General features: G+C 40.2%; 2 protein-coding genes across 2 annotated transcripts; both read left to right on the top strand.

Moving 5' to 3' along the window:
• The first annotated feature begins 1,854 nt into the window (after positions 1-1,854).
• Positions 1,855-3,568, top strand: neurl2 (neuralized E3 ubiquitin protein ligase 2). The gene is made up of 2 exons (XM_064322876.1): positions 1,855-2,896; positions 3,251-3,568. The coding sequence occupies exons 1-2, from the start codon at positions 2,173-2,175 to the stop codon at positions 3,364-3,366; spliced, it is 840 nt and encodes a 279-aa protein (XP_064178946.1). The 5' UTR covers positions 1,855-2,172; the 3' UTR covers positions 3,367-3,568.
• A 2,280-nt stretch (positions 3,569-5,848) lies between these two features.
• msrb1b (methionine sulfoxide reductase B1b) lies at positions 5,849-9,882 on the top strand. Its single transcript, XM_064322877.1, has 4 exons — positions 5,849-5,981; positions 7,541-7,683; positions 7,909-8,023; positions 8,611-9,882. Exons 1-4 carry the CDS (start codon positions 5,927-5,929, stop codon positions 8,628-8,630), a joined length of 333 nt encoding a protein of 110 aa, XP_064178947.1. The 5' UTR covers positions 5,849-5,926; the 3' UTR covers positions 8,631-9,882.
• Positions 9,883-16,172: the final 6,290 nt, after the last annotated feature.

Below are 16,172 nucleotides of genomic sequence, written 5' to 3'. Positions count from 1 at the left end.
GCAATATCTTTTTTGGTAATTGGTTAATAAGAAATCCCTTATGTGAGGTAAAATAAATAAATAAATATACCTATCATGTGGTGCTCAGGGAAAGGAACCAAATGCAAGGGCACACTTGTGAGGTTGAGGTAAGTGAAATAAAAGCCACTTTTTTCCACCGCATGGTACCAGCTAAACTCAACTCGACTCTACTCGACTCCACTCGCTTTTGGTACCAGGTACTTCGTTTTCCACTGCAGATAGTACCTCCGTCAATGTAGCTGGTCGTCATAGCGACACCACATGAAACTGCCGTGCCCTGACCAATCAGTGATCCACGGTGTTTTTTCACATCACCATTCGGTATCGCCTCAGCTCGCTTGGAACCTCTACGGAGGTGATACCAAAAAAAGTACCAGGTACCAGGTACTATCTACAACTTTGGCCCGATGGAAAACCAAAAAAGTCGAGACGAGTCGAGTTGAGCCGATACCATGCGGTGGAATAGTGACTAAAGGCTTTACTCAGATAACTAGGAGTAAGGAACAAGAAATAAAACAGCAAACACAGGGAAACAACTAGGCACAAAGACACTCAAAGCTTGCAAAATAAGACCAAGCAACAATTCACAGGGAACAAGGAACTTAAATATGCTGAAAAACAGGCGAATTAACTAATAAAACACTAATGCAAACAATGATTAAACCAATAATACAATGACACAAAACCCACAATTGGTGACCAAACAGGAAAAAATTGAATAACACTAGAGCTGGGGAACTTCTGGCCTCTGGCGGTAAGAAAAAGCAACTGTGACAACAACATTTATGATAATCAAAAATCTGAGTTTGCTGTGGCTGCTGATTTGTTAGCTAGATTCTAAACATATTTTCCACCATTCACATTAAATTACATTGTGATTATTGTGAGCTAGATCAATGATTTCCTACAGTTGAAAAAAATAACTATATTTACCCATCCTTAACAATCTATTGGTCTGAGAAGTAAGTTCCATGGCACAGAAGTTGAGAGAAAATTAGTTCTGCGTTTATTCCAGGTGATTGTAAAATTATGTGTGTGGAATTTTTGCAGTTCATTTTTTCTGTGAGATGCAGTGTTATTATTATTACAGATAGATTTAACCTGTGATTGAAATCATACTGTGACTGAAGTCATATAATTAGCATTTTCCACCAGTACGTGCATTCCTATTGGCTCATGGTTTCATTATAACCAAGTTCATGTTTAACTGTGTTTTTCTTTAATACAATCTGTTCCTTGGAAATCTCTAGTCAGAAGTACTGCAGATAGTCATTCTTCCCCTCTAATGCAGGACTGATTTAGGCCTGGAGCACCAGTTGAGTGGAGTTTCCGGCCAATCAGTGGCATTAAACAATCAACTGATTCTCAGGCACAAAAGAAAACCAAAAGTATTACTGGACCTTAAAACCAGATTTTCTTATTTAAGGATTACAATGTAATCACTGTATGAGTCAAAGGGTGAACATGGTAGACAATTCTGGAAGAGTGAAAGAAAAGGTCAAGCTTCTTACAATATTATGATAGATTTACTGTGATGTCCTGAAAATTGGCACATTATACTTAGAATGTATAACTACAACATACTTAGAATGCACTTGAGCAATATTACTATATAAAGTAATATTATACAATATATTATAATTTTTTTAATTTGCACTGTAAAAAATACAATATTTTATGGGACCTTTTTAAAAGCTATATGGGGCACTTTGTCCCAGGGGCTTTGTGCACCTTATTTGGAAGCTGTAACTCCTCCCTTCTTAACATGTCATCTGCTGAAAGTGTCCAGTGACACATGCAGCTGTTCTAAAATAGTCACATCCATGGCACTAGAAATTTCTAAAGGCTACAGTCAGACCAGTGTTGACTCCGGGCTACTGGTATACGCTTTTCTGCATGATTGTGCTTTTTTGCTGAAACAACTTGTTAGTGGACGGTGACATCAGTGATAAAGACACTATATATTGTTGCTTCATTTTGCTGCTGGATCTCTCAGGTTTGTACAGAAAAGTTATTTTGTTCCGGTTCGTGTAGAGTGCTGCTGTCCTTCACCACTGTCCTTTCGTGATAAAAGGAAAAAACAGATTACTGCCTTGCTATACTGTATGGCTGTAAGTACGCGTACACTGTCATGACTGTCTGTACAGACCGATGGCTGTTGTGGAGGACCGTTTCATGCAATTCCACCCTGTTCATGGGGTAAATGTCAGACTGGACAACTCAGAAACTCAGGCCACAAGGGTGGAAAGCTTTGCAAATGGAGTCTGCTTCAGCAAACACCCCTTACTCCCCGGGGAGATCTTCCTCATTGAGATTGAGGACAAGGAATTGGGCTGGTGTGGCCACCTAAGGATTGGACTGACAGCCCATGATCCTGGAAGACTGGATGTCGTACCTGAGTACTCCTTGCCCGACCTAGTGGACCTGGGTAACAGCTGGGTCTTTGCAATCACCCGAAACCACAACAAGGTTGTCGAGGAAGAGGAAGCTGGAGGAGAAGCAGGAGGCAGAGTTTTGGCAGAGGATAGCATGCTTAACAGCAACCCTAGCACATTTTTCACCAAGTCCCACCTTCTTATTGAAAACATACGCATCCCTAGGGACAAATTGGTAGGACGCAGCCGGCCTGGACGCTTCAGTCACATCCTGGATGACCTGTACAAAACGAATGCACTGCCACCTACTGCCCGTCGCAGCCGCGTTGGAGTTCTGTTTGTGCCTAGAGGACAGGGCATAGCGGACATGCACATCATCATTAACGGTGAAGACATGGGCGCCTCTGCCAAAGGAATTCCTACCCAGCAGCCACTCTACGCTGTGGTTGACGTGTTTGCCGCCACCAAATGTGTCCAAATTGTCCAGGTGGAGTATGGCTGTAAGTTCCACTGCTCTATATGTTTATTTAAATATTATAAATCTCAGTTAAAATTTAAGAGAAATGTACTTACATGACATTAGGGATATTATCTTAAACGTTATCAGTTGTTTGCCTGCTGTTAAGATTTAGCATGAAAATAAACAGTAAGTATAGGAAGATGGTGATTCACATACCGAGCACAAAACAAATCATATCAATGAACGTAATTAAACTGATTTGTAAATCAAACACTTTCCCACTATATTTTGTCATCAAAGCACCCCTGGTGCCTTTCACAATCAACAGTTTAACATTGTAACATCAACAACTCTATTTTTTCCTCTTCTGTTTCACTATCCCTCTTTCTCTTAGTCTCATCTTTACAGACACTGTGCCGGAAGACTATTCAGAAACACATTGTTCACAGAATGGCTCTGGACTGGCTGGAGCTCCCAGAAATACTAAAAAATTACTGCAAGTACGAATGACAAGGGTATGTGGTGAAACCACAACTATTCATATTAAATAATGGATAAATGTTCCTGCTAAGCAAACTAATGTTCAGTGACAATGAACAGAACCCCACTGTTTAGTCCCATTCATGCAAAAAACAAAAAGTACCAGATTTCACATAAAATAAATCTTATATTTACAAAACAAAGATTTTGCAAATAAAAATGCTTGAGTGGCCTTGATGTTTCCCTTCTTTATTTAAACTTGCATCTTTATTTAAATGCAAACATTTCAAATAAATATTTATCAGGCAAATATTATTTCTCTTACATATCATATGACAAATTAGTACATTTCAGTCAATTAGTTTTAATATTTAATACTGCAATTATTACATTTAAACCTGAAGGGGGCTGTTGAACTAGCAAGTATGTTGCCATGTTTTCATTGAGAATTTCGGAGAGTTTAGAGGTTCTAATACCATATATCTAGAAAGCATAGAGGCATTGTCAACCACACCACATTCATTGCAAAAACAAAGAAAGGCATGAAGCATTACACAGTGCACCAGCAGAAATACAAAAACAGATGTAAATCAAATGTGTATTTATGATGGCTAAAAAGCAAAAGCATGGCAAATCTGCATATGTGTGGGGTGGGGTTGGGGGGGTGGATGGGGGATTACATTCATGAAAGGGATGTATTAAAGCAATTTTGGGTTTTGATCTGTCAGCAGAACAAGGAGGCATGTGGAAGGTTGGTTAAAGGTGGAAGGTTGGTTAAATATTCATTCCACAGTCACATCAGGTAGTAGTTTTTGTTTTGTTTTGTTTTAAACAGAGAGCCATCAAGGAACCGCTTGCCAGGTCCTGTAGTAGCTAGAGGCAGAGATCTTTAGGGTATTTGAGTCGAGGCTTGTACTGAACACTCTGAATAGAAGAAGGTACATTGCAAACCTACCGTATATGGGCTGAATGACTTTCTCATAATTTTGTTCATATTCGTATTGTTCCACACCAAAGAATGTATGAATGAAGTATTACATGCCACCAAAGCAATACAGCAATTTTCCTGAAAGGCATTCCCTTCAATGTCATAAAATATAGATTCCTATCATTTTGTCAATCAGATGTGATGTGAAAATGAACAATGAAACATGAAGTACATTATGCAGCAGTAGTTTTCTTTGCAAAACAATGTTGCTAAAAATGAAAGATAGCCTAGGCCTGTATATAAATTAACAGATTTGGCCGCAGATGTGTGAACAAAGGCATAACCTATTCAGCCAGCAACCTATAGCATAGATGCTGTAGTCTACTCTCTAAAGTAGAAAATAGGCTGATATCGATACAATACTTCTCATCGTCGCATGCTACATAGTCCAACAACACGAGATATGAAACCATATTATTATTATGGTGATGTACAAGATTACAACACAAATGCCGCTACATATAGTCTAAGCTAGCGTGATGAAGCTGTTAAACTCTGGACACTGTTACATTTTCATTTCATTTTTCATTTCAACTTTATTCAAGACTCATCTTAAAAGGAAGTCCATAACAGATAGTCCATAACAAATATAATCAGTTTCATCATTGTTCTTAACCAATCAGATTTCAGTGCGCCTAGTCAACACAATCGGAGTATTTGGTCTTGTTTTTCTCTATTCTGTTCAGTCTAGAAAAAAAATTTTGATATAGGAAAAATACAAAATGTTATTGCCTGCTTCTAGTGATTAGGACGGTGTGAGCTTTTGGCACCTAGTTCGTGCTGGAGTGAGTTTCTACAACATTCATAGGAAATACATCGCACTCATCAGAAATACCTTTTTCTGGGCCGCGGCAGCCATAGACATACATACACATTGGTAGGTAGCTAACAAGCAAAGCAAGCCTTACAATCAAGGTTATTCGATGCTTACAATCCTACTCAAGTTAGCTAGCAATGCATTTATTACTTTCTAGCCAGTTTGACAGGTTAAAATTAACAGTGGCAATTCCTTATGACAATGAATTATTTTCCACCACGTAAGTAATTCAGTTTATGTAAACCTAACGTTGATACACACTCCTCTCTTGAGCGTCTAGCAGCGATTATAGCCTAACTATCGAGATTCTATCCAAGTAACTGGAGATAAAACTTTTTTTGTACTCGACGTAGATCATAAACCCTTGAATATAAAAACGACTCATTGAAATCGGTTGAGAAATGTAAACGTTATAGTGCTTTTTATCCAGAAAAACCGCAGCTCCCCTGTTTACTTCTATTTGTTTTCAGGCCAGTCTTGCCTGGACCAATATGGCGGCGACGTTGACGTACGATCCAAAGGCCAATGCGGCGTCTATGTATATATGTCTATGGTGGCAGCCATCTTGCGGTGGTGCTACATGCGGAAGTATCGAATTGAACGCTTGAATTGGATTGAATGGAACCACGTGACCACCCGGCTCTTGTCGAACACGCCCAGTTTGTTTGATAGGCTGTTTGTTGGGTCAGTTGTTTTTTACAGTCTCTGGTCAGGTCAGGTTGACTTGTACACTGCGAGCGATTTTCTAACGAACCGGTACCAACTGATTTAAATAAATACTCAGAATGTCCTTTTGTTCTTTTCTTCGTGACGAGGTCTTTAAAGACCACTTCAAACCAGGTAAGTAGCTTGCTGCACATCGTAGCTAGTTACATAATCCACGAAAGGCAAGCTAGCTGGGTGGGCTAAGATTCAGTGAGTTTTGTGTCAACATTTACGACAGCATTAAAGGTACTTTCACACCTACCTCGTTTGGTGCGGACCAATCGAACATTTGAAGTTTGTTTGTTTTGACGGGTGTACAAACCTCCATCCGTACACGGGTGCGCACCACACAAACGAACCTTGGTTCGCTGAAACCGTGGTGTCAACTCTCTTCCAGCAGTTCTACGGTCATTCTAACCAGAAATGTTATACGGACCAATATGGGAAGTATAGGCTCTGAATTGTGGGTAAGGTGAACATTGTTAACGGACGAAAAACAAAGCTTCATTTTATCTGTGGCAAACTGGAGCAACGAGCTGCACTCTCGGGTTTACTGGGAGCGAAGTGGAGAAATATGGGCTGACAATTGCACAAGCGAGCAGTTGGAGAAAAAAACATAAAATTACAGATTCATTCACGATATTTAGTCATAAGTCGAGCGAGAGGGGAAAAACCTGCGAACAATACCGCATTAAAACTTAATTTACCTGAATAGATAAGCGCATCAGAATTACAATGGTGCCCGTCCTGGAGTCACGATTCTGAACGCAGGCAACATCAAAGCTTGCTTTCTTACCAATACATTTCTGGTAATGAAGCCAGATTAAAAGTTTTATAAATATACGATACTCCCATCATGTTTTCATAATAATAATAATAAAATGCTCTGTTGTTTATATTATAGTATTGCTGTTGAATGTGTATTGGTAAAAATATTAATTTAACGTGTGTAATGAAATGAGACCTATTAACCCATAATTCCACTCGGGACACAAACATTGCGAGATAACGGTTCTGTTTCCTGCTAGACTTTGCAGATAGACTTTCATAATTCATTGAGAAGAGAAGTTGACAGAACGGAGGTGCGTTGACTGTCTGGCAGGGATGGCAAACATCTGACATGAAGGACTCCGGTGTTTTTAGATTCATAATTTCCTTTCTGTCCGAAGCATTTTAGACTTTGGACTTTGGTAAATGGACTGCATTTATATAGCGCTTTTATCCATTACATTACACATTAAATTACAGGCATTTAGCAGACGCTCTTATCCAGAGCGACTTACACAACTTTTTACATAGCATTTTTACATTGTATCCATTTATACAGCTGGATATATACTGAAGCAATGCAGGTTAAGTACCTTGCTCAAGGGTACAACGGCAGTGTCCTTACCCGGGAATCGAACCTGCGACCTTTCGGTTACAAGCCCAGTTCCTTACCCACTGTGCTACACTACCTGGGTCCAAAGCGCTTTACAATTGATGCCTCTCATTCGCCAGAGCAATTATGGGTTAGGTGTCTTGCTCAAGGACACTTCGACACGCCCAGGGCGGGGTTTGAACCGGCAACCCTCCGACTGCCAGACAATCGGTCTTACCTCCTGAGCTATGTCGCCCCTTTAGCTCTGTGTTCTGTGAAGACAAGTTTTTAAGTTCAGTTTTTAAAGTCCTCCAGTGCTTGTGATTCTGTGCAGGTATTTACGTGTGTTCCAGTTGTGGACATAAGCTGTTTTCCAGCAGATCCAAGTTTGAGCATTCATCCCCGTGGCCTGCCTTCACTGAGACTGTACGTGAGGACAGTGTTACCAAACACATGGAGACACCAGCAGCATTCAAGGTGACTGATTAAACAATCTGTCTTGCTTTCATTTTTAAGGGAAGGGCTCTTACACCAGCCTATCAATGGACATGAAGATCAAATTGAGGGTGTTAAAACCATGAAGTAACACTGTTCAAAGTAGACAGATGCCACAAATTAGGGTAAATCGAGAAACTGCTGGCAGTTTCTGCTGCTGGGGGTCAGTTTGCCTGTGATGCTAGTGTGACAGTGTTGTCTTTTCAGGTCCTATGTGGGAAGTGTGGAAGTGGACTAGGGCATGAATTCCTCAATGATGGGCCAAAGGAGGGCATGTCTCGCTTCTGAATATTCAGCGGCTCGCTGAAGTTTGTCCCTAAAGGTATGCATGTCTGCATGCGTGTGTGTGTTCCATATCTGTACATATTGTTGGGGTTGAAGACGGAGGAGGAGATTCCTTGATTGTAAACACTGGACCACAGCAAGCCTAAAAATCCTGCATGGTATGCCATCAAAAAGGAAGCATCTCTTACAAATGATTGCATTACTTACATTTTTCCAAGATATCTACGGTGCTTCTAAGTGCTTTGGTTGGGAAGGTGAAAGGAGAACCCAATTCATGACAGCAGCCTAAGAGAAGAGCTCAACTGTGACATTTAAAAGAAACAATATATGAAAATATTGTAACATTGTAGACAAACCTTTTGATTATACACAAATCATTTGATTGATAGAAGAGGAAATAAAATGTTAGTACACAGGCCTTCTCTGGTAGATCTACTGTATGTGTTCCTTACAGTTTCTTTTTTTTAAAAAAATCAATTTTGAACATATTGCTTTTTGGAACAGATGTTTTTTTAACATGTTATCATGTTTAAGATATTGCAATTGTAGGATTTTCTCATCACTGTCTTGCGATGCACGGTAAATTGCATCTTCACTGGGCCATTTTTTCCATCTCTGTTTCAGACAAAGTTGACGGGCAATAGAACCAGCTGGAATAATGAAGACAACAAGAATGTTTGAGCGGCACTGTTTTTGTAGGTCATGTGGTCAGTTCATGAAGCACGCTGGGTAAAATCCCAAATGGGCCATCCAGTGTGCAGATGTCTAAATGACCACACAAACAGAGACACTCCCCAGAACGCACACACTAGCGTAAGAACTGCCTAAAGACCGACCGGTTTGTAAGCTCTGCCGCACTAAATGCTTACTAAATCTAGTCAATTAATTGAAGTGAGTGTACCATTAGTTGGCGACAATAATTTAATATTTCCTATAATTCCTGGATGTAGAACAAGATTAAGGCCAAATTGCCTTAGTCACGATTGCAATGTGTCTGCTTTTTTGTTCCGGTCACCTGATGGTGACACTGCAGCAGGGAAATCCCCAGTTGATGCAGTTCTGTGATTTAATTGTCCAAATAACAGGCTGTTTCCTAGTGTCCACCTGTCGCTGGAATGTTCAGTAATATACAGGTGGACTTTTAACCTCCAGAATAGCAAATTAATTTCTGTCTCATTTTGCAGTTCAAGATTTATCTTGTCCCAAAATCAAAAAGGGTAAGAGAAAATGTACTCTTGAAGGGTTTGGCAGTATTTCCTGTTTTTCCTCATTGCTGACTCTTTGGTTACCGAATGAAAAAATGTAAGCGCAATTTCATCTATGCACATTTAACAGACATGGCAACTCCAATCCCTTCTTCATCCACTATCTCTGGAATTGCATCCTGACTGTTGTGGCCTCTTCAAGTAAGAAGCATTATTTCCACATTTGTAGGTGAACAAGAGGACACTACACAAATGCCATTTACTTACAGTGTATGCAGCATACAAAGAAATTAAGCAATAAATGTATTTATAAACATTTACTTCTAAACATCTTTTAATGAAGGCAAAAAACCAAAGTGAAATGGCACGTCTAGTATGTTCATGTGTTTCAGGTACTTAAACTTTAATAAATTAATTTTGGAGATCGCATCTTTGCCTCTAATCAGTTTGGTTCTGTTTGTGTGGTATACAGTATGACCACATCTGTGACAGAGGTAGGAATATGACCTCAGTGTTTTCAGTGTAGTTGCCCAACACGCACAAACACACACAAGGACAACTTTAGATATTCACAGAGGGGCACTTTCTGTGTAATCATTTTGTGTAATGAACACTACCCTATCAGAAAGATGAAAGACTTCTAATTACATTGTGAATATTTATTTATTTTAATAAATAAATTTTACACTCACGTGAGTTTATATTAAATGTATGAATTTTTTATGGCTTGATTTTGTGTGGGCCCAATTTACCTAAAACCTTATGCCATTAACTAAAATGGAAATAGGCAAGGTAAGCTTTGCAATTGTACTCTGCTCCCCAGAATTTAATTGTACCCCATGGAAATTATTTGCAGTGTTATGTTCCGCATATATTTTGAAATTATAAAAAAGCTATGCTTGTTATGCCCAGGGAGTCTTATTAACACATATTTTGTCATATTTAATTTTTCAATCCAATTAAACGGCACTTAGTTCACATAAAAATGGGAGAAAATGCACTGCAGTCAAAATGAGATTTTTTGGCGGAATCCTTACCCATGATGATGATTTTGGAGTGCATTTTAGCCTACAGGTAAACTTGTTTCCCAAATGGTGATGTGATTGGAACTGTTTTGAATTCTGGATTAAATATGGAATTTAGCTGTTGGGCATTTACCTTATGCTTTAAAAGTCATTCATCTGAACTGTATATTTTTTACATGTTTATTATTTTACTAAAGTGCACCACCTTTGATTTGCCTTTTCATACCTTGATTTATAAAGATACACCTTATAGTGATTGATGTCACAATGAGAAAACAAACAGCAAATGGAAGTGGTTATTTATTTTATCATGGCTCAAAAACGTTTGATCTGAAGATTTCTTTCAGTGATTCTCTGGAAGCATGGGATTTAGTAAGTGTTAAGCATTTTATGTCCATGAGATTGCAACATTAGGTTTCCAGAGGCTTTATATGTGAGCCATATTGAGATTCCCATCTGTAGAGTTCACCTGGTTCATTTGCCACTTCTGCGCCTGCAAAAGGTTTTTATGTTGCTTCCATTAGAATTCCTACATCTTACAATGTGCAGGGATGTGGCCTGGGTTTTCTCATAGCCATTTGGTTCGTGAGAGTAGACTGAATAGGTGGTTTTATTTTTGCAGAAGCTGGTAATATTGCTTTTGTCACTATTTCCCTCTGCTGTAGTAGAACCCTAAATATGGATCACAAGATGCATGTGTCCTCTTCGATTTTATGTGAAGCACATTATGCCTCGACTATAGACTTTCACTCCAAACGCAGTGGTCAGTGCACATTTGGTTGTATTACATCTCTGTATGTCAGGCCACATGTTCATGCACTTTTAGTCCTCAAATATGTGTACAATTCATTTGTCATGTATGGGCCCAGGGTTGGGAAAGTTTTTGACAACCTGTGCTCTGCAGGACAGACTTACGGGAGTGGGGACCATGGGTGTCTTAAGATTTTGTAAACTCTTATTATCTGAATAGCATAAGTAGGCATATGACCCATTCTAATTGTATAATTTTATTGCTGCATGAATGGAGGGCTAAAATGAATCAGGTATTGGACACTTCCTACTGTGCCCCTGGTTACCATCTGCCCCCTCCCTTCAGTTATTTTGAGACACTGTGGATTCATTCAGGCTGTGCTTCAGCTGGAAGTCATTTCCTTAGCTTGGCACGGACCTGTGGGTAAGAGGCGGGCGGGGCAGTGAGGGGCCGCCTGGGTGAGTGGAGCTCATTACTGTACCAGCAGGGCTCAGACGCACTCTGCCACTGCTGCCCTCCCACGCTAGTCTCTGCCCCTGGTGCCAGCAACCCAGGATGAAACGGAAACCTGTCAGTCGCCAGTGCTGACAAGGCTGCTGATCCGGTAGGCCTGGCAGTGATGGTATGTGTGAACGCTGCAGCTCCAGGCCTTGACTGCTGCCTTCCTTGGCTGGCTTCCCTGCATAGTACTAATACAAACCACGTTAATCTTTGCCACAGCCCTCAGATTAATGCATTAAATAAGAAATGCTTGCATGGAACTGAAATGTATGAGGCTTCAGTTGTTTTCCCAGAGTATATATATAAACAGACAGACATGGCACAGAATGTTCATTTATTGCTAATGATTGTTTTAAATCATTCACATGCCGTTTATTAAGCTTTTCTTGTCTGTTAATGAATGAAGGTTAAATTTGATTTCTCTCACAAGTGTGCTGTTGGACTGATGCGAAACAACTTGAGGTTGAAGGTCTAAAGGGACTTTAGACATTCAGTACTATTGGCACACTCACCTATACTGTCTGTTTTAATAGGAAGTAAAATATTTCTTCCTGTAATTTAACTGAGAATATATGTGTATGTGTGTATATATATATATATATATATACACACACATACCAAAAAACAAACTCAATTTTTTTTTGTTATTTGTGAGGTTGTATGCTGCCTTAGGCCTATGATCACAGCCCCAAAAAGTTCATATCTGCAGTATTACTTTTTGGTGCCATGGTTTATTGCTTCGCACAATTTCTTGGCGTTGGAAGGAGCCTCTACATCCGTGGGATCGTACGCTACCTTAGGCTCCTCCACCCCTTGTGCCCCTGAAGTATTACTGTTCAGGGCCGTGGTTTATTACTCCCACTTTTAGTATGTCAGAGGGTGTGCAGATTTGGGAGGTGGTGGCTCATCTGTGGGGGAGTTTGTACAACAAGTCTGTATAAAGCATGATGGGATACTAAAAAGTGTCTGCATCAGCTGTGGATGCAGACGATGCATTTGACCTAGTAAGGGTTAGTAGAATTGCAATAGCAACCAACTAGGCCCCACAATTCTTGGGAGCCGGTGGTTAAACACATCTGTTGTGACCCCAATGAGCTGTCCATAGCAGCATCGGACAGCCTGGACTGTCCACCTGACCCCTATCAGACAGTTTGAGGAGGGCTCAGCGTCCAACCAGGGGGAGTGCTCCTCTTCATCCGGGCCCCCTGCCTTGGATCCCTCTGACCAGGCTGTGGTATTCAGGGCAGCTGAGCGTGCTGGCCCTCCCTCTCCACCCCCAAGAGCCCAAGCCAAAGGGTTTGCCGTTGCTTGACTTCATGATTGCGTTACAATCATCTTGGCAGTCTCCGTGGACTTCAGCCCTCCCCAGGACCCAACTTGCCAATCTGGCTGTTTCTGCTTGCTGTGGGGTGGCTGCTGTTCCTTTGGGATGCTCACAGGGCTGAATGAGATTCCTGGCATCCCAATAAAGACTGCCAGGATACCCACAGTCAGCTGTGCAAAGCCTACCAGGCTTCTGACTTTGTTGCTTTCCTAGTCAGCAACAATGCACAATTGTTGTTGTATTTGGAGGGGTTGCTGCAGGACACATTCTTTACTGCTCCCACTGACTTAGCAGTGGAGATGTTGCAGGTGGTTGATGTTGTGATGCGTGGGGCTAGTGGTCATGGTCAAACTCTGAAGCTTTCCATAGCCACACTCATTCAGACTTGTTGCCAGATGAGGCTGTCCCAGTCCAGTCTGGCAGACGAGGATGGCCCTTGCAACCCCTGTGATTCACTGTTTGCATCACCTGCAGAGGCTGCTATGGAGCAATCTCGCAGGGCGAAGGAGCTGATATGTTCTGTGAGGCACCATCATCTTTTGGCCCCACTATGTTAGAAGCCAGGTCTTTATGGTGCCTTAATCAAAACAAAAAAACCGCACACACACTGGATAAAATTGGAAACCCCTACTTTATACATAAACCCCTGAATTTCCTGCAGCTGTTTGAGTCTGAAGCCACTTTAATTCTGTTTTCTTCCAGCACAACACTGTTCAAAACATTATTAAGACTGGATTTGCTAAATGTGCTTCACAGAATCACAGAATTGTTAGGTAACACTGTACTGCTCTGTACAGAACACAGTCCATCAACTACGTGTCATGCAATCCTTTACCTGAGTCAATCTTGCTGTGAGGTTTCAATGTATTCTTCTGGGGCCTGCAGTGCCATAAAGTTTCCAGCGGATGGTGCTGTATGTCACAAAAAGGCTATTATGCTATAATCCAACTATGGAAAGTAATGACCTCATCTTACTTGGATAATTACAGCCTCTGTTGTAGAGGATATAATTTTGTTTATGTGCCTGTCTATGTCAGTATCTTACTGCATTGTATTTCTGGTAGTCAAGTGTATCAAACTGACCCTTAAATCCAGAGTTTCACAGTTTAGTTGTGTATTCTTCCAAATACTCAGACTAGAGTGGAAAGATTGCTGACCACCGTCACACAAGGTCTCTGAGCAGCAGGGCGCAGAGCAGAGTGTAGGTTTCTCTCTCCTAAATGCACTGAAGGATTCCTAAGCAGTACATGCCCACTTATTACCCTTATTCTTAAACGAAGACACTTTAAGAGCCTGATTAAAGGGCTTGCAGTTTAGAGACTGGTTTCATGTTGACTGTTTGAAGGAGGAGTCTTTGAAGATGCCAGGACAAGAGATTCTATATATTTCAATTTTATGATTGATCATACACCCTTCAGCTAAGACATAGCTATGCATGAACTGGCAACCCTGCACTCCACCATCCAGATATGACAGTAAATGTGCAAATCACCCTCTGTTTCTTTTTTGTTGTTGTTGTTGTTGGTTTGTTTTTTACATCAGAAAGAATGGCACAATAAGAGATAAAAAAAAGAAAAACATCAGGCGCCGAACAGATGTTTCTTAAATGCCACTTTCAAACAGGGCTGAAGTGGAGTCCCAAACAAGAAAGGAATTTGGAAAGCATTCCCAAGCGTTTAAGTGCTCTGAAGTACAGGTGTGGATCTAAAATACACAGGGCATGGGAGAACAAGTGGAGTTCAAAGATCAGGCCTTCATAGTTCTTACACTTCAGAGGGTTAGCTGTATGGGCAGAATCCTAGAAAAGGTAACTGCCTGTTACTGCCAATAAGCTACTGCTTGTATTTGTGTATACAATTAGACCTGAAAGCTTCAGCATTATTCTGTTCACAAACAAAAAGATTTAACGAGGCCAGATTTAACAAAGTACCACCAAACCATAATCATTTTTTGTAAAAAGGTTTCCAGTTATTCATTTCCAACTTGGAAGATTGGAAGACTAAAATTATAAATAAAATACAGTATTGGAGTTTATTTTTTTTTAAAAGCATTCCAAAATAAAGGTTTTATACCATATAAAATGTTGTTCAGGAATGGTATAAGCTGGTTTTGTATTTAAATTAAATGTATTGCTTCTTATATGTGTTTTTCCTCCTATGTGTATAGGTAGGAATAGATCTTAGTTCTGTTTCCCATTCAGTGAAATCTGTAGGCTGTTGTTTTCCACTGGTATTCTTGAGTCAACTATGGATGAAGAGGGTTGGGGAATATGAACCAGTCTGGACTCTATTCTGGTATTGTGTATAAGAGCTGAGAACAGGTCCAGTGAGGTGAGGTGGAATTGTCTTTCCTCCTTAGTTAATATTGAACTAAATTAACCTGCATTAGTTACGTGATAATTCTACGAGGGCACATTCTGTTTTACACAATGAAAGGGCACCTTCTGATTGCCAGAACTATAAATTTATATTGGAGGTCAGCAATATGATAGCAGGTCAGAAGGTAAAAATGTAACCCTCTCCATGTCTGGAAGAACTGTGTTTTTGTCTGCCTGTAAGTATTGCTGCAGTAACTGATTGGTTTATCAGTTTAAGGCAATGAAAACATTTACAGGAACGTGTGAAAGAGTCTAATCAGTCTTAGTTACACAACATTGGAAACAGAAATTCAAGGGTTAATGGTGCATGAAGATGGCAGCTGCTTTGTGCGGTGGATGCCAGTGGGAGCATTACAGGCCAAAACACAGGGGCATTTGCAGTGTTTGGTTGATTAAGCTGTGTGGGTATGTGAAATGGGCCCAGGCCACCACAAGGGGGCTGTTTCACAGTCTCTCTTTGCCTGTTGCCGACATTGAATAAGCCATAGGGCTTAGAAAAACAGGTGGATACCAAGCTACGCGTAACAACTCATTATGAGTGTGCGTAGAGACTACGCATCATACTTGACCTCAAAACAGATGGGCCATATATCACACAAGGTGTGTTTCTCAATTTGTCATTCTTCCTCAGGTGGCTCATTTGAACGGATAAAAAGCTATGAGAGAATAAGTTTATGGAAAGTCTCAGCTCTCTCTTTAATTAGTTCCCAATACTTTATTCTATAAAAATAAATGCAAAGCCTATGGTGATCTGTGCTATGTATTTTTTTGCACACTTTAATTTTTAATGGCCAATTTCAAATGATTTCTTGTGATTAATTAAACGACTGCTGTGACATTGAAATCAATAGTTCTACTTACAATATAAAAATTGATATCTGTCTATATCTTTACATTTCAGTACCATTACAAACTTAATTTAGTGAAGTGCTGTAAGACTATGGCAACAAAAATATATATTATGAATTGAGTGAGAGTGGTTAAAATTGTGTTGTTGTTTTCC

This window comes from Anguilla rostrata, chromosome 2 (genome assembly GCF_018555375.3).
Source record: "Anguilla rostrata isolate EN2019 chromosome 2, ASM1855537v3, whole genome shotgun sequence".
Classification (NCBI taxonomy): domain Eukaryota; kingdom Metazoa; phylum Chordata; class Actinopteri; order Anguilliformes; family Anguillidae; genus Anguilla; species Anguilla rostrata.
Note: the sequence above shows the minus strand (reverse complement) of the source record. Positions and strands in the feature narration are given on the sequence as shown.